Raw genomic sequence first — 17,761 nt, 5'->3', positions numbered from 1 at the left:
GGTTCTGGGGTCCCGGTGGCACACGTGAGGTGTCCGTCGTCCCCGGGCAGCGAGGGGGGGCCGGCAGCACAGGCAGCTGCCCACAGCTGCCCGGTGGGAAAGGCAGCGGGAAGGAGAGCACCGTCCGGCTAGTGGGACACCAAACTCGGGGGGACTTTGCCCTGCACCCCAGGAGCGTGGCTACAGCAGGAGGAGTCTTGGGGTGTCCCCTTGGGGGGGGGTGGGGGGGTGATGCAGCCCCCACCAAGGGCTGATACGGGGCCCTGCGCTGCAGGGTGTCCGTCAGGGCATCCCCCAGTTTGGGGGGCTTTGGGGTGGGGGGGTGAGTGGGTCCCCCCCACAGTGGAGCTGGTGGGGGGGTGCTGGGGGGGTGGTGGGGGGGCCTCCAGGGCTGCTTTGTCACGGTGTCACAGGGCCATCTGCCGGCAAAGGGACGGGCCCGTGGCAGCCAGCCATGGCTTCCAGCAGCCTCCCAGTTCTCCCAGTCTGCAGTTGCTGGGGCGCTGGGGCAGGAGGGTGCCCTGGACAGGCTGGCTTAGGGGCAGCTGGGGGGGCGAGGGGGAGCAGCACCACCATGGAGCGGGGGGGGCACCCTGGGCTGTTGTCCCTTCAGGAGCTCTTGGTCACTGACAGTGTCACGGTGGGGTTGGGAATGGGATTTGTCCCAGCAGGGACGGATCCCCACAGCGTCATGGAGGGGGGATGTGGTCCCTGGGGGGGGTTCAGTCCCAGGGGTGTCACGGATGGGGTCCCTGGCCCACGAGGGGCAGGCACAGTGATCCCGGTGCTTCCAGCTGGTGCGGTGTGGGATGGGATACAGCAGAGACGGCTCCGCTCCGGCCACGAACAGATTAAATGTCATTTTATTTCACACCCCCCAAAAAAAATGTAGAAAAGAAGAGGTGAGTGGAGATTTAATTGCTCATATTAAAAATCTACCAGGTGAGACTGAGCCGTTTCCACCAGAGTCAGTGCAGATCCGCAGGGATGTTTATTCCTCCTCTTCCGCAGCCAGATACTCGGGGACGAGGATGGGGACAGGGGCGGCACCTGCCCCTTTCCCCCCTCCCCAAGGTGCCCCCCGTGCCGCGGACACTCGCTGCCATCGGCCCCATTGGCACATCCTTGCCTGGGTCTATCCTGCCTAGCCCCAGCACCCCCGGTGCAGTGTCCCCATGGTGCCACCTGCACCTTGTGTCCAGTAAATGGGTGCTGATTTGGGGAGGGGGGGGAGGTGAAAGTGGGAAGGGGTCAGGAGCGCATGGAGGGGTGGCCTTGGGCCGTTTTGATTATTTTTTTTGTATTTCGGTGTATTTCTTATTGTCCCTTTTCCTTCTGTACAAAATGAGCGGTATGGTCATGGGCGTAGGTGACACGGTGACGTGCGCGGGGTCGGGGCTGGCTCCGGCGGCTGCCCCGCGCTCACTGCAGCAGGGCCCGGATCTGTTTGGACGTGGTGTCGTCATTGAGGTGCCGAGTGGTGTACCTGGACGGGGAGGGGACGGTCACCCCGCCGTGCCCCGACCCGCTCTGCCATCATCCCACAGCCCCATCGGGGGATGCCATATTCCCCCCCCTTGGCTCACCTCAGAGCATTCAGGAGCCCCTCAGTGCTGGTTGAGGGTTGGTCTTTCAAGACTTTGATGCAGCCTTTCATCTGGTGGGGGGAGCAAGAGACACAGTGAGGAGCCGGACGCACCACGGCGGGGCTTTCCCCCTTCCTCCCCATCCTCCTCCTCGCTGCTTGGGGAGCGGGACAAGTTCCCCTCCGGACCAGCTTGGAGATGTCCCCACAGGGAACATCCAGGGCTAGGGACTCCCAAGCATCACAGCTATACTGGGATGAGCGGGATGGCTGTAAACCGCCCCCCACTGCATCCCCCCGGCCACTCACGTCGATCTTGGAGGTCTTTGCGAAGGCCCCCACGGGGTGGACGTGGTCGTAGAGGATGATGACGCCAACCATCACCCGCATGCAGAAGAGGAGGGTCTCGGTGTTGGTGAAACGGCTTCGGTACTCCCTGCACCGGGAGAGGGGTCAGCTGAGCCGGGGGGGGGGGGGGGGTGACAGAGGGACCCTGGCACCAACATGTTCCCCCCCTCCCCGTGCGAGGTACTCACGGGGTCTCCAGCATCACCCTGCAGACACACGCCATGGTGCTCAGGCAGTCGGTTGTGTCCTCGATTGGAAGGGTCTTGTTCTGAAACCCAGCAGGTCCCGGCTGCCGTTTCTCCTCCTGACCCCTGCACGGTGCTGGGGCTGGAGGGGGGCTTCCCCCCACCCTGAGGGTCCCCCCCCACCAGACTCTCTCACCTCTGAAACGAATTTGGTGGTGGCATTGCTGAGTGTTTTGAGCATGGGGGTGGCCTCAGCATAGAAGAGGGACATCCTGTTGGCCATCTCGTTGTTCACCTCGCTCTCCGCATCCAGCTGCAGGGGAGGAGGATGATGGGGACCACTGGGGTGGCCGACCCCCACCCCAAGCCACCCTCGGTCCTGTGACCCCCCCCTTGGGGGAGGCCACCTCTGGGGGGTGGGTGCGGGGAACGGCGTTGTCCTCTCACCTGCAGGTTGTTAATGCGATTTCGGCTGATGGTCCTTCTGTAGTAGCTGAAGTCGTTCTGGATGGCGGGGTTGGTCATCTGCCGAGGGGAGTCTGGCGTTAGGGGCTGGGGTGGGGGCCACGGCCGGCTCGGCGTGCTCGGGGCGAACCTCGAGGGTCCCAAGGGACTGTGGTGGCTCACAGCTTTCGGACAGTCCCAGTGTGGGGATCCTGCAGCCCCCCCCCCCCAGGCCTCATCCCACACAACGGTCCACGGGGAGGTACCTTGAGCTCATCAAAGCTGAGGGTGAAGTGGAGGATCTCGGCAAACTGCTTGGCCAAGGCTTGCTCCCGCTCAAGGTGCTGGGTCGGAGCGTATGGGGGGCTGGTGAGGGCCTCCAGCAGGCTCCGCAGGGCGTTCTCTGGGGACGAAGCACCGCTGGTCCCCCTCCTGCTCCTGTGCACCTCCCCAGCCCCAGCTGGGGAAACTGAGGCACGGGGCAGCGCAGCATCCACACCTGAGCACACCCCATGGCCAGGGCTCCCCCCGAAACCTGCCCCGTTCCTGCATCAGGGGATGGATGCGAGATGCAGCGGGGGAATATAAGGAAGGGGGAAACGGGGATTCGGGGTGCTCACCCAGCCGCAGGGAAAACTCATAGAAGCGCTTCAGCTTGGCGACGAGGGGGCAGACGGCGCTCCAGGCCCTCTCCTGCAGCCGCAGGTCCCCGGGATTTTGGATGGCCTGGGGAAAGAGCATCAGCAGTTGCCCCAAGCCACGGTGAGTGGGTGGGTGGGTGGTCGGCGGGCGCTGGGGGTTGCCCCCACCTCTCGGATCTCCTGCCCGGCACCCGTGTACGACTGCAGCTCGGCCAGGATTGCCTGCGCCTCTTCCAGCACGGCGTTCACCTGGTTCCACACCGCCGTCTCGGCCTCCGTCGGCTGCGCATCTGCAGGGCAGCGCCCCGGGGAGGCGGGGGGAAGAGAAACCCGGAGGGCTCTGAGCGAGGTTCTGGGCGGCAAGAGCCGGAGTGGGGTGCCAGCACCCCGTCCCGCGGCTCTCCCGCCAGCCCGCAGCCCTTCCTGGCGGGTTTCTCCCCCTGGTCCGTCTCCTTGCCCGAGCTTGAGCCAAGCCACGGGGTTGGGGTGGGGGGGGGGCAGGTAAGGGTGAGTCCTGGCTGCCCTGCGACCGTGGTCCTGCTCACAGGGGTCCCCGAGCAGCCCCCAGCCCCGGGCTGGCCCCAACGGGCTGCAAACTGCCCCGGGGAAGAGGTGCGGAGCGATAGCCCCCGGCCATGGGTCTGCCCCGGCGGCCGCGGCCCCCCCCTCCCCGGGGAGAACCCCGGACGGCAAAGGTTTGGGGGGGGGGAGGGGGGGAAGGACGTCTGGGATGGGCGCGATGCGATGGGCGACGGGTACGAGAACTCAAAATGGTGTGGATGTGGAACTCAGAATAAGTACGAAACAAAAAAAAGAAAATAAAAATCCCATCTCACTTTCAAAGTCAAGGAAAAAATTAGGGCCTTGGTCAAGTTCGTTATAAGTCAACACTTTAAGAAGGTTCCCCATGTGAAACCTGCAAGAGAAGAAACAAGAGGAAAAAAGCATGATGGTGAGGTGGTGCTCGGGGAAGAGGTGCTGGGCTGAGGGCAGCGGCCGGCGGCAGCCGGAGCCCCTGTCCTCCCCCCCGCTGCTCCCCGGGGGCTCGAGGTGATCCCCCCGGCCGGCGGGTGACCCCACGGCTGCTCCCGGTCCCGGGCTGCAGCCTCTTCCCCCCCCACCCCGATGGTGATGAGCGCTGGCGGATGGGGTGATGGAGAGGAAGGAGCGAAGGGAGGAGAGAGCCGCCGGGCTCCGGCGAGGAGGGTGAAGCGGTGAACGAGTCCCTGAAATCTTGGCTACAGGTATCCCCCCCCACCCGCCGAGCTGCGGAGCCAGCCCCGAAATTGGGGGGGTCCCAGGGAGCCCCCACAGTGCCGGGGGTAGGGGGCTGCGGAGGGGGTTGGAGGCGAGCGAAGACTGTGCCGCCTCAAAAGACCCACCACGAGGAGCCAAGAAGGTCCCTGGCTGTGGGAGCGGGGTGGCTGCGTGACCCCGACCCCAGCTATTTTGGGACGTGCCGATGCCGGAGGTGGTGCGGCGAGCTGAGCGCGGCCTCTCCCCGCCGGGGCGAGCAGTTGCTGCTGCGCTATTTTTACCCCCCACCCTCGCTCTTGCTCTGAGCTGTGACCTGGGAGGAAGGGGGGGGGGGGGGGGGAAGAGAGGAAAGGGGGGGGCCACAGGGCTGCACCGGGTCTGGCATCTTGCCACGGTGGTCACCATCTCCCCCGTGCCAGCCTGGGAGGTTCGAGAGCCGTGCTTTCCTCTCCCAGTTAGCCCAGGTCAGTGGGAAACTGGGGCAGGTCCCCTGGACTGAACCGGGGGGTCCCCAATCTCCATCCCCCAGGCGCAGGCTGCAACCACCGCGCCGCCCTTCCCGGCCAAGGCAGGCGGCACGGATCCTTCCCTCCTCCTTCCCCGGCATCCCTGGCCTCCGAGCTGTCCCTGCCGTGGCGGTGGCAGGGGACGTGCCACATGGCCACCCGGTGCCATCGATGAACAGCAGCGGTCACATCCCTGAGGTCCTCGTGGGCCAGGTCCCGCTGCCGGGATGTATCCTGTATCCCCGCCACTCAGCCGGGGACGTCTCCCCACGCTTTCAGGGTCAGGGCATCTCTTGGGGTCCCGCTCCCCTGCCCCACTCAGCCCTTTGCAGGGTATGTCCGGGGCTGCCCCGAGGCGCCTGGGGACACGGGGCTGCTCGGGGACACCGTGCCTGTCCCCATCTTCCGGAGAGCAGCCGCGGTGGCGGCCCTGGTCCCCTCCCCGCGCCCGCCCTGCTCACGGGACTTACTTTCAAAATCCAGGAAAAAATGAGGACAGTTTTCTAAATCTTTGCCCAATACCTTTATCAGGTTGCCCATGGCCAGCAGACCTGAGCGAGAGAAACAGAACAGAGTGGAACAGCACCGGTGCCGCCGGCCGGACACCCCGGCACACCCGAGCCCCCACCGCTGCTGCCGTGGCACCTACCTGCACCCGTCCTGCCGGGCTCTGCACCCCACAGCCCCGCTGTCCCCAGCCCCAACCCTCCCCGGCCGAGGTGCACGGGTGCGAGCATCTGCCAAAACGCGGCGGCTCTCCCCCCGGCACTTCTGCCGCTGCCGTTTGCCGAGGCGGGGAGGGAAGCGGGGCGCAGGTTCGTGACCATCACGCTTCCTGTGGTCACCCCTGGCCTCGCCGTCTCCCCCGAGACACCCCAGTTCCTCCGCCCTAACCCCCCCCATGCTCGGCCGGGGGACGGGGGGGGCTGCCCCAGGTGACCCCCACAGGGTCATGCCGGTTCCCCCAGGTGATGGGGCTGGGTATCCCCCACGGACAGGGGAAGACCCCAACTGGGATTTCTGCCCCACAGACCCGGTTTGGGGGTCTGGTGCCCGCGCCGGAGCATCCCACCCACCCCACAGCCACAACCCTGGGTTCTTACCTCGGTGCCCGGTGCAGCGGCGGCGGCTATGGCAGGAGCAGGGGCTGTGCCACCCACCCGAATCACTTCATGGGCTGGCGGGGACCTGCGGGCAGGAGGGTGACAGGGTCAGTCCACCCCCCCGCCGGGCACCCCTCTGCCCCGGGCACCCACCGGTGGGTGACCAGGCGGGGAAGGACGGTGGATATGCTGGCTCCCCCCACCCCGGCTCACAGCCCTGCATGCTGCCGCCAGCCTTCACCTTATTTGCCTCGATTATTTTTTTATTGCCGGCAGTCGGTGTCATCAGGATCTTGCCGGGCACCAGCTGAGCATCCCCTTCCCTCCGCACCCCTTGGGGGACCTGCCAGCAGCTCAGGGACAACCCCGGGGCTGAGCCATCTGTCCCCATCTTTCCTTGGAGAGGCCAAGACCCCCAGGGATGACTTTCCCGGCGCCGCTGCTTGGGTTTGCTCTTTTCCATGCGTTGCGTGAAGATCCGTTTATGCCGCTGATGAGCCACAACCCAAATCCTGCAGACGCTGGGATGCTCTCCCTGGTTCCCCCGTCCCCCACGTTTCCTACAGGGAAGTTGGGGGGGGTCAGACTTGACCCCACAGTGTTAGTGGGCTCTGGGAAGCAGCCGCGGGATTCAGCAGGTTGTAATTAAGCACTTGGGTTTAATTAACATGGCTGGGAAAGGGGAGAGGGAGAGCTGGAGGAGACAGGAGCAGTGGGGAGGGATGGGGCAGCTTCGTGCCTGGGATGGGGCTGCTGCCCCCCGACCCAGCGCTGCCCACTCAACCCCAGCGCAGCCCTTCGGCATCAGCAGCGATGGCTCTGCCTTCCTCCTCCCGCGCCCAGAAAGCCGTGGCTTTACATCGGGGTTGCATGGGATGCAGCAGCCTGATGCCAAAATGCAAGCTGCTTTAGGGGAGCCAGGGCACCCAGGTTCCCCGCTGCACACCTCTGCCTCAGTTTCCCCACACGTGGTGGGTGCTTGTACCCTGCTGTGGGGCATAAAGCTGCCCGAGTCTGCCCTGGTGCAGTGACCCCAGGGTTCTTCTCACTGGGTGCCGGGGTGTTTTGGAGGGATGCTGGGCTCTGCAGGAGGGTGCTGGGGGGGTCCTGGGGTGCCTGCAGGGTGGGAGATTCGCACCCGCTCTGCTCCAGCGTTCGCGTACATGCTGTGATCGGCGTGCGGGCATCCTTGTGCCCGCGCCGCGGTTGTCCTTGACGGGCGGCTCGGGGCTGGGATTTGTCACCGCTGAACTCTGCCTGTGCCCAAGGAGGGGCACGGACGTGTCCCCATGCTCCCCGGCATGGGGACACCCTGGCGTGAGGCCTGAGCCATGGCACGTGCGTTCGGTGCTGGGTGAGAGGATGGCGATCGCTGCAGCCCCCCCCCCCCCCCGCCCCGGGTCTGGAGGGACAGTTCTGCTTGGGGCTCAGCCCCTGATTTGCACCATTTCCTTGGCCCCAGGTGACTATGCCCCACGGTGGCCCTTGGCCCGGGGGGCCACGGCACATCTCCGTGTCCCCCCCCCGAGGTGGCTGTCGGGGAGGGCGAGGGGCTCCTTCCAGTGCAGGCTGCCCATTGCCATGCGGCTGAACTGGGGGAACCGCACACCCCGAATCCCCTGGGAAAGGCACCCCATCCCAGGACTGCTCTCGCGGAGGGGTTACGCTGCTGGGGAATGGCTGCCCTCGAGGGGTGCAATGCCGGAGGCAGCGGGTACCCCGTCCCCAGCCACACCCGAGGTGGCCCCGGGTTTTTGTCCTTCCCTGCGGTGGCCTCCCCGCACCCCAGCCCCGCTCCGGCACCCACTCCTCTCCCTGCACCGCCACGTCTCCCCGCTTTCCCCCCCACCCCAAGCATCCTACCCCACAGGGACCCCGTTGCAGGTGTCACCTCCATGGGGACTTCCCAGCCGATGGGGTGAAACCTCCCCTCCTGCTCCAGGCAGGGCCAAATCCTGCACCCAGGACCATCGCTTCCCCCCCCCAGCCGGTGATGCCCAGGCTGACCACACCAAAGGGGCAGCAATGCCGCCGGATCAGGCCATTCCCTTGTCACCCAGGGCTGTTTTGGGGCTGTGCCCCTTTGCCACTGGCACGGCATCGCTGTGGGCACCACAGCCTGGTGCAGCGCCGCACCCCCAGCCGGGGGCTGGGTGCCCCTTCCCCTTGACTTGCTTCCACATACTGCAGCCCCCCACCCACCCACTGGGTGCCCACTGGGTGCCAGGCCCGGTGCCCACCGCCGCTGCTGAGCCCCTCTTGCCACTGCCCCCCCGCCCATGGCCACGCCAGCATCGCTGCAGCCGTTGCAGGCTCGGATACGTGGTGCCTGAAGGATTTTTTTTTGGGGGGGGGGGCACCTTATCCTGGGAACCAGGGTGCTGGGGCCAGATCCTGCCCCAGGATTAGCTGGGATACCCCTCAGCCCTGCCCAGGGTGGAGCTGGGGCTTGCCAGGACTGTCACCCCCCCCACCACCACCAGTTTGGGGACCTCCCTGGATGGAGGGAGGTGCGAGTCCCCCCACTATGGGGCTGAGCCCCCCACCCCCACCCCGAGCGGTGCCAGCGGGGTGCCGGGGGGGCCTCCCCTCTTGCCTTGCTGCGGCTGCGGGTGAGCAGCAAGATTTACCGCAGGGCTGCCGGGGGGAGCCGAGCCGCAGCACCCAGCCGGTGCGGGCAAGCACCCAGCTGTGCACCCGCACCCACCCAGGGCAACCGTGGGGCTGCAGCATCCTCCAGGTGGTGGTGGGGGCAGAGAGAGCTGCACCCCATCACCCCCAGACCTGGGGGCAGCAAGCACACGTTGGGTGCACCGGGCTGGGGGTGCAAAGAGAAAGAGGGGCTGCTACCAGTTTGGGTCCCCAGGGGAGAGAACCAGCGGCTGCTGTAGCCCCCCCCCCCCCAACCCCCTCCCCAACCCTGCTCTCAAGGCCTGGTGGCATCCCTGTCCCCCGTTCCCCGTGGCGGCCCTCGCTCACCGTGGCGGTGGTGGGGAGCTCGAGGCGTGGGCAGGCGGTGGCCGCTGCCGGTTGTCTGCGGATGCTGCCGGAGCGTGGGGTGTCGGGGAAGAGCCGCCCGCCGTGTGCGTGAGCCGCCCTGCGCCAGCTGCCGAATGCACCACAAAGACCACCATAGCCCCCCAGCCACCCCCCCCCCCACCACCCCCCCCACGCCACTGGTGACGGTGACGTCTCAAGTGTGAGGGAGACGGGGACGCTTAACTCTCTACGTGCCGGCCGGCAAACCTCTGTGGCCTGCATGGGGAGAGGGATCCGGGTCCCGCTCGGGTGTTTCTCCCTGGTTTTGGGGGATGCGGTGACAGCCAGTGGGTGCCTGTGTGTCCTGTCCCCCCTTGTCAGAGCCAGCCCGGCTCAGCCCTGGCAGCCCGTGCACCCACAGCCCGCTCTGAGCAAGGGGAGGGAAGCCCCAAATTTTCCTCTGCTCCTGCCCCAGCCCATGGATGACACCGCTTCCCCCCCGGCCCCCTCTCCAGGGAGGGGGACAGCCTCCAAACCCACCCCATGCCACTGCCATGGGGCCAAACCAAACGCATGACCCGGGAGCCCCATTTTGGCCAGGCAGCACCATCCGTCCCCCCAAACTTGGGCTGGGGGGGTTTGGATGGCACGTGCCAGAACAGAGCTGTTCCCACAGGGGTGATGTGGGAGGTAGGAAGCAGATGGGGAACCCCAAGATCGGAGTATTTCTGCTTTTCCACCCTGCACCCCCTTTTCCCAGCATAGCACTGGGCATCATGGCAGGGATATCAAGAGGGACCCCCAGTGTTGTGGTCACCCCAGGTCCAGCTTGCCCAGTGGCACCCAGAGGTGTTCCCCAGGGACACGACGAGGGTGACAGCAGCTCCTCGCCCCTTTACAAGGGCATTTCTGCGCAGCAAAGCATGGCATGGGTGCCCACCTTACAGCACCCCAGTGTCGGCCAGGACATGTGGCACCAAGCTTTGGCCGTGGGGCACAGCGGGCAGGGAAAGGACCTGCTCCAGGGATGGCGAGCAGCTGGGGAAAGACTGAGGCTGCTGGCGAGGAAACACGGCTTAAAGGGAAAGAGCAGCAGAAGAAATGAGCAAGAGAGTGAGAAATCCCTGTTTTGCTCCATAACTCTTTGCAAACCACGGCTCAACCCCAAATGCTGCCCGCAGCGGGGCTGGCACCGGGTTTCCTCTGGGCAGACGTGCCTGTGGATGTGTCGCTCGTGGTGGGGCTGTGCCAGGGCAGAAGCCCCCCAGAGCCCATCCCGACGTCCCAGCATATGCCTGTGGCCCACCAGCTCCATGCTCGGGTCGTGTGGCTGCTGCCCGGTATGTCACTGGAAAATGGGGGATTTTGTGGGGTCGCACTAGCCGTGAACACTGTGGACTAGCCCAAAGGGACAGTGTCCATCCCTGTCCCCAACCCTGCCCAGCTGACCCCATCTGGGGTGACAGGTCCTGCCCAGGACCTTGTTATGGGGACACTCATGGGAGAGAAGCATTGGGGGGGGGGGGGTCACAGAGGGGCTGGCTGAGCTACCGATGCCCCCCACCACCGGTGTCACCGCCGGCTGATCTGGCGATACAGTGGGACAAGGGCTGTTGGGACGCCGGGGTGAGCGGCGGTGACTCCTGCTCCCCATGGCTCCCAGCAGTTTGGGGGGGCTGATCCGGCTGCAGTGGACCCAGGCAGCAGGGGGGCTGTGGCTGCGGGGTCCCCCCACATTGGATACAGCCCCCCAAACCGTGCTGGTGCAGCCCGTAGCCGCTGGGGGAAGCTGCAGCCCTTTGCATTTAGCAGTGTAGCTGGAAAATGAGTTTTTTTTGGAACTGGTGACGCCCTGGCAGCTCTGCACCCCAGGGACCCCGGGGCAGGGAGCTGGGGTGATGCTGCTGCCGGAGGAGGGAGCACAGGGCTGCCACGGAGACGGTGCTGCCTGTGTAGCCCGTTCCCCCTCTCCGGAGAGCCTGGTCCCTCTCCTAAAATCCCAGGGCCAACATCCCAGTTGAGCCTCGGTTCACGTTAGGGCACCCAGTCTGGGTGCTGGGCTCAGCTGGGTGCTCCAGCCCGTGCGCTTGGGGCCACCAGCGCAGCCAGCCCCGCATGAGCCTGGGCACGTCCCCAGCACCAGGACTCAGGGTGTTGCATCCCCCAAAATTTGGACACCCCAGAACCCCACAACAGCCCTTGTCCCCATCCCAAGGGCATCCCTGTCACACTCCCAGCCTGGTGCTCCCCCACCTCTTCCAACCGCCTTGTGCCCCTTCGGCCCATGAGCTGAGCTGTGCCGTGCCGGTCTCAGCCCTGGCAGCCATGCTGCTTCAATTAAGCCCTCATTAATTTTTCAGTCCCCCTGTGCACCCTGAGCGCGGACGGTTTGCAGTGGCACTAATTGATGTCTTCTCTACTTAAGCATGTAAGAAACGGTAGCGGGTTGCCCAGCTGGCATGGGGGGGGGGGGGCTTATCCCCCCCGTGCTCTTGGGGAGGCTCATGGAGAGGCTTTGGGGCCAGAGCCATGTGCCCAGCACCCGGCAGAGACTGCCGGAGTGACCCAAAAGCCGTGGGGCTGAATCACCCCACTCCAGGTGGAGATCCAGCTCCGGACAGGGATGCGACATCCAGCCACGGTGGGAGTTCCAGCCCTCCTGCCGCCGGAGTGGTTGGGTGATGGATCCTTACAGCCCCGCTGCTTATATGCAGCTGCAAATATTTGTGTTTTTTTTGTAAACCAGCCCTTTTTCACCTCCGGCTGGGGCGGTTTCTGCAGCTTCATGCAGTCACTTCTGCAGCGAGGGTGGGTGCACTCGAGAGCAGGGCTGGGCCGGGGGATGCTGAGCCATGGAGAAGGGCAGAGCACCCCATGGCACCCCATAGCCCCCTTGGGGACCAGCTCTGGCTGGCTGGAGACTTCATCCAGGCTCAGTGGCCACCAGCTACAGAGGGGCTTGCGGATGGGCCCAGGTGACACTGGGATGACAGCAGGATGGCCAAGGTCACCGGGAAGAGCCGCCATCGATTGCCATGGAAACACTCCACATTTGGTTCTGGAGCTCAGAGTGGTTTTGTCATCCCTTTCCTCTCTGCGTTTCGGCTGCGGCTGTGCCCACCAGGGAGGACCCAGGTGTGTCCCAGTGTCCCCTCAGCGCAGGCAGCGGGGGGCCCGGCGCTGGGTGCCTGGCAGGGGGATGCAGGCAGCATGGCCCCCGCCAGCCCTGAAGGATACCAAGGGAAGGGGATTTTGGGGTGCTTTGGGATCAGCCACCAGTGGAGCAGAGTGAGGAGGAGGAGGAGGAAGCAGGGAAGCAGCAGCAGAGAGTGGCAAGAGGGGAAGGGGCAGGGGGGTTCTGCTCAGGACTGGGGACCGGGCAGGCACCGCCGAGCAGGCAGGGCTGGCAGCACCCATGATGCTGGACCCAGCACCTCCTGCATCCCAGTCCCAGCATCCCCCTCCCCATCCCAGTCCCAGCAACCTCCCCATCCCAGTCCCAGCAACCTCCCCATCCCAGTCCCAGCATCCCCCCCCATCCCAGTCCCAGCATCCTCCCCAGCATCCCTTCCACTTTCCCCTCCAGCATCCCCCAGCATCCCAGCGCCATTTCTCCTCCCAGCATCCCAGTAACCCCCCCCCCACCCCAGTATCCCACCTCGAACCACCACCCCCCCCCGCGGCCCCTCCCGGTTGATTGACAGCTTTCCCAGCCAATTGGCGAACGTTGCCGCCGGGGGGGGGGTTGGGACGACGGGCGGCCCGCGGCTACAAGAGGGGCGGGAGCGGGGCGGGTAGAACCGGCGGGCTGGACCGTGGCCCCTCCGGTACCGGTACCGGCTCCGTGCTACGTCGAGCCGCCGCCTGCACGACAGGTAAGGGCCGTCGGGGCCGAAGCTTCACCCTCCCCAAGTCCCGTACCCAGGGCTGGGACCCGGTTTCCCCCCCCCCCCGCCCCTCTCCCTGCACCGGGACCCGGTTCCCCGGTACGGAGCTGCCGTCGGGGCAGTTGGCCGGAGCCATCATCTGGGGCCGGGCCCTGCGCCCCTTCCCTGCTCCCCAGGGTGCCGATCCGTCGGGGTGGTGCTGGGGGCTGGGTGCCCTGTGCTGCCCAGGGTGCAACCCCCCCGGGGGGGACACCCGTAAGTGACCCCCCCCATCCTGTTTTGGGACCAATGATGATATATCCCCGTTTTGAGACGAGCGGTTCGTGCATGGCATGCGCTGGGTTCTGCTCTGAAAGGGCAATCTGGTGGACCAAAGGATGCTCTTCTTGAGTCCTGGCGTCTTCGAGGGCTTCGCTTGCGGGATAAGGTGTGGTGCTTCTAGCAAAGGTCCTCGTTGCTGTTCCCTTATAGGAAAAGCTGCCCCTTGCGCAGGTGAGAGGCTGCACGCCCTTGCCAGCGCGGCTGGTGGGAGATGCAGGAGGACACGAGCATGGTACATGGTGGGGATTAATCAATCCCTGCAGGTTAGAGCCGGGCTGCGATGCCAGGAGGGCTCGTGTAGCTCCGCAGCCAAGCTGGGGATCTCTGGAGAAGCGTCGTGCTCTGTGGGCGTCCGGACGTTTCCTCGGCTCTGGCTGCCGAGGGGTGGTGGGTTAAGCGCTGCCGTGGCAGACGGTGACAGATGCTGGTGGGATGATGGGGCAGGAAACAGCCTCTGCCTGCGGGATTAGCTGGGAGCGGGGCTGGCTGAGAGCACGAGGAGCCCTGTATCGCTGCGGGGGGAGGCTTGTCCCCATCCCTGGGTACCCCCGTGTCCCCTAAAGCCCACACGGTCAGGAAATCAGATGCTCGGAAGGGAGATGGTGCTTGGTTGGGCTCCAGGTGAACTTCTACTCAACTTTCTCTATGGAGAAAGAAGCTCCAGGAGCTCTCGGCAAACCATCTGCTGCTCGGGCTGAGCAGTGCTGGCAGCCAAGGCTGCGTGGGAGCGGGCACGGCGTGTATCGGAGCAGCTCCGCGTCCTGCCCACGCAGCTGTGGGCTTGTCAGTGCTCCAGTGCATCGTGCTGCAGGCAGCCCTGTGGCAGAGGGGTGCCTGGCCATGGACCCCATCCTCACCAAGGACTGGCCAGGAGCAGGTCGGGCATCCCTGTGGCCAGTTGGATGCTGCAAGTCAGGTTTTTCTCTGCTTTAATGGCAGACTTGTGTTACCTCTTCCTTGTCCCATCCTTACAGAGGGCAGCTGGACATCATGGCCTGGTAAAGGCTGTGTAAGGAGTTCTGGGTCTTCAGTTGCTTTTTGAGTGTTTTTCTGCAGCCCAAAGGGAGCCAGCCTAGGAGATGGAAGGAACTGAAGGTGAGGCTGCTTGGCCGCACTGGTGGGCTGCCCTAGGGTCAGCTCCTGCCACATCTCCAGCAGCAAGGGCCACAGCCAAGCACGGGCACCGAGCCTGTCCCCAGTGCCACAGCTGCTGTCCCAGCATTTGGCAGTGCACGGACACCCACCAACAGGGTGGATCAGCTCTAGTGCGGGCAAGAGGCATGCAGGGTCAGCCGGCTGCCAGGGTGGAGGAAAGCCTGAGAACACCAACCCTCCCTGTGTCTGGTGTGTGGGACCCGTGTGTTTTCCCTCCCAGGGGCAGCCATGGGCAAGCACAGCAGCAAATTGGCCCCAGAGATGCTGGATGACCTGGTGAGGAGCACGGAGTTCAGCGAGCAGGAGCTGAAGCAGTGGTACAAGGGCTTCCTCAAGGACTGTCCCACTGGCATCCTCAACCTGGAGGAGTTCCAGCAGCTCTACATCAAGGTGGGTTCTGGCCAGGGGCCTGAGTGCTGCCTGCGGGGCTGGAGCAGCCTGCTCCTGCTGGGTCAAGGGTGCTGCTTTGGGTGCAGCCTCTGCATCAAGCTCACCCCACCCCCGTTTCAATCTCTCTCTTCTCTCCTCCCTGCAGTTCTTCCCCTACGGAGATGCCTCCAAGTTTGCCCAGCATGCTTTCCGCACTTTCGACAAGAATGGTGATGGGACCATCGACTTCAGGGAGTTCATCTGTGCCCTGTCTGTCACCTCCAGGGGCACCTTTGAGCAGAAACTCAACTGGGCCTTTGAGATGTATGACCTAGATGGGGATGGGAAGATCACGCGCTTGGAGATGCTGGAGATCATTGAGGTACGGGTGCTTAAAATCAGCAGGGGTAGCTTGCTTTTTCCAGGCTTTTCACACCTACTGGCTCCCTTTTGGCACCAGAAAATGAGGTTTTTCTGCCCAGAGCCTTGTCTGAAAGGTACCTGGTGTGCACCTGATTGGAGCTGTGCAGCAGCATAGCTCATGCCAGCAGCTAACTGGGTCCCAGCAGAGCAGCAATCCTGTCCCCTGCCTTGTCCTGGGACCTTCTTCCCATCCAAAATTCCTGCCTTGTCCTGGGACCTTCTGCCCATCAACATTCCTGCTCTGGTACTTTGCTTCTCTTCTTGCTCCAGGCCATTTACAAGATGGTGGGGACTGTGATCATGATGAGGATGAACCAAGATGGGCTGACGCCCCAGCAGCGTGTTGACAAGATCTTCACAAAGATGGACAAGGACAAGGATGACCAGATCTCCCTGGAGGAGTTCAAGGAGGCAGCAAAGAGCGACCCCTCCATCGTTCTCCTCCTGCAGTGCGACATGCAGAAATAGAGCCCTGGGGGCTCATCGCTGGACTGGCTGCAGCCAACCTCTGCTCCCGGTGATGGTTTCCACCCCTATTTTATGCTGAGTCCTCCCTGTGCCTGCTTGGCCCCAGGTGTGAGCCATGCTCCATCCCTTCTGCCACCCATCCGCCTCCGCTCCCAGCTGTGTCCTGGGCAGCCCACAGTCCGTGGGCTGTAGCTCTCCCCTGACAGGTAGAGCCTGCTCTGGGTATTGCTGGCTTGAGGTTACCCCCAAATCTACCCTCTCCCATCCTGGAGCTGGACTCCCTGCAGCCAGTGGTGAGCATCCTGGCTCCCCAGGGCCAACTGTTCCCATGGCCCTGCTGCTTTCTCCCACTGCTCCACCTGGCCCATTCCCTGATCCTTACTGAAACCAGCTCTTTCCCCTTTCTGCTGATCCCTCCTTCATTGCTTGTGGTGCCTCCAGGGAGGCTGAAAATTCCCAAGTCCTGGCCCTGGTCTTTCCTTCACTGGCAATTCCCTGCAAGGCTTCCCAGAGGGGCTAGGGTTGGTCCCAGGGTGCTGGAGAGCTTGGGCAGGGTGCTGCACGCACCATGAGGTCTCACTGCCTTGGCTCCCTCTGCCCGGCTTTAGCTTTTCCACCTCTGCTTTTGCTCCTGGGAACAGCCAGGGTTGGTCAGGGGACTTCAGGGGACAGCAGAAATGCCTAAGGCCACCCGTGGATGTAGCCTGTGTCTGATTCCAGAAGCCACCTTCCACCCCATCACCTGTGTGAGCTGGCAGAGCAAGTGCGTGACCTCCATAAGTGCCCTGGCAGCACACTGGGTGCTTTCTGGAGTTTTTTGCCTTCCTGGATATTGAGGTGATGCCTGGGGTCCCAAATTGAAGGCAGAGGCTGCCCGAGTCATCTGTGGGCTGCTGTGGGGCAAGATCAGGAGTGTGGGTGTTAAAGGCATGTTCTGGTGCTGCTCCTGGTGTGTGGCACTACTGTGGGGACTGGTGGGTCCTGGATTGGGGCTGTGGAGAAGTGTGGATGGGTCCTGTACCTGCCAAGCCTCCTGGCAAGGCTCTGAGGCCACAAGAAACATGTCTGTCTCCTCCTTCCCCCCCCCATCCCAGCCTGCTGCCTCCATCCCTTCTGCCCCAGGACAGGAATATTGTCACAGATCAGTATTTAGTCTGCACGTTGTGGTGTTGATGACTGTAATATCTGTTAGGAGATGGTGAAGTTGTTATCTATTTTTTTAATGGAAAAATAAACTGTCCCCCGTGTGTAGTGTTCCCCCTGAATGGCTTCTTGGGGGGCAGCTGGCTGCTGCAGCTATGGGGAGAGTGAGATGACAATGCTGCAGTCCTGAGTATCATTTATGGGTCTCATCCGAGCCTGTGACACTCCAAGGGATGGAGAAGCCCTTGGGGACAGCACAGTGGGGCTCAGCCTGGGGAACCTGGAAGATGGGTGAAAGTGTAACCCTTCAGCAATGCAGGTAGCTTTGGGGAAGGGAATGTTATCTCTTGGGGGTGGGCAGGACCAGACATCCCTCATCTGTACTGGAAATAGGTTTCATTTGTCAGCCAGGGGCTGGACCCTTCATCCAGGGCTGGGCACAGCCAGAGGACCTGGTGGCTTTGTCCCGGGCCCCATCCCAACACCACCAGCAACTGGGACCTGCTATTGTTGTATTGTCCTTCTCGGCCTCTTCTTCTCCACCCCCACCTTCCCTGCATGTATTTTCCTCTGGCCTTTCTTCTCCGTCAGCAGCCTGCAGAGATGGTGGCTGTTGCTAAGGAGGTCTTACCAACTTTAAATACTTTTCTGTAGTTAATCAGGCAGGGCTGGCTCCTGAGCTGAGCTGCTCACCCCATCCCACCTGGCTCCAAGTGTGTGGGGAGGTGTGTGGTTTGGCTTCTACCCTGCAAATCACCAGCATCTCCTCTGTCCTGCAGCAGCCAGCACCTGAGTACAGGGATGGATGGGAGGATGCCAAAACCGTAGCAGTGTGTGTATTTTTAGGAGTGCTGCTGAGGGAGAGCTTTGCACGTTGGGTTTGGCTCCCGCGCTTGCCTGCGCTGTCCGGGAGCGTGTGTGTATGTGTGTGATCGCAGCTCAGGAGT

The 17,761-nt window shown here is 63.8% G+C and overlaps 3 protein-coding genes across 7 annotated transcripts in view; 1 reads left to right on the top strand and 2 right to left on the bottom strand.

Annotated features, from left to right (window-relative positions):
* The window catches only part of CAP1 (cyclase associated actin cytoskeleton regulatory protein 1), a 156,047-nt gene that overhangs the window by 64,793 nt on the left and 73,493 nt on the right, over positions 1 to 17,761 (bottom strand). The gene's annotated exons all lie outside the window — the stretch shown is intronic.
* LOC126047351 (CYFIP-related Rac1 interactor A-like) lies at positions 846 to 9,221 on the bottom strand. Of its 5 annotated transcripts, XM_049820883.1 has the most exons (13): positions 9,049 to 9,221; positions 6,070 to 6,154; positions 5,437 to 5,517; positions 4,040 to 4,119; positions 3,372 to 3,493; positions 3,183 to 3,288; positions 2,829 to 2,965; positions 2,566 to 2,643; positions 2,315 to 2,431; positions 2,122 to 2,201; positions 1,895 to 2,021; positions 1,587 to 1,657; positions 846 to 1,486 (listed from the first exon to the last, which is right to left on the bottom strand). In XM_049820883.1, exons 4-13 carry the CDS (start codon positions 4,110 to 4,112, stop codon positions 1,423 to 1,425), a joined length of 975 nt encoding a protein of 324 aa, XP_049676840.1. In that variant the 5' UTR covers positions 4,113 to 4,119; positions 5,437 to 5,517; positions 6,070 to 6,154; positions 9,049 to 9,221; the 3' UTR covers positions 846 to 1,422. The 5 variants fall into 5 exon arrangements, with proteins under 5 accessions (XP_049676840.1, XP_049676844.1, XP_049676841.1 ...); XM_049820887.1 differs by lacking the exon at positions 4,040 to 4,119; XM_049820884.1 differs by lacking the exon at positions 5,437 to 5,517.
* On the top strand, positions 12,836 to 16,908 carry HPCAL4 (hippocalcin like 4). Its single transcript, XM_049820892.1, has 4 exons — positions 12,836 to 12,923; positions 14,632 to 14,801; positions 14,947 to 15,162; positions 15,474 to 16,908. The coding sequence occupies exons 2-4, from the start codon at positions 14,640 to 14,642 to the stop codon at positions 15,669 to 15,671; spliced, it is 576 nt and encodes a 191-aa protein (XP_049676849.1). The 5' UTR covers positions 12,836 to 12,923; positions 14,632 to 14,639; the 3' UTR covers positions 15,672 to 16,908.

Source organism: Accipiter gentilis, chromosome 17 (assembly GCF_929443795.1).
Source record: "Accipiter gentilis chromosome 17, bAccGen1.1, whole genome shotgun sequence".
NCBI lineage: Eukaryota > Metazoa > Chordata > Aves > Accipitriformes > Accipitridae > Astur > Astur gentilis.
The sequence above is the reverse complement of the archived record's forward strand: the minus strand, read 5'-3'. Positions and strand labels throughout refer to the sequence as shown.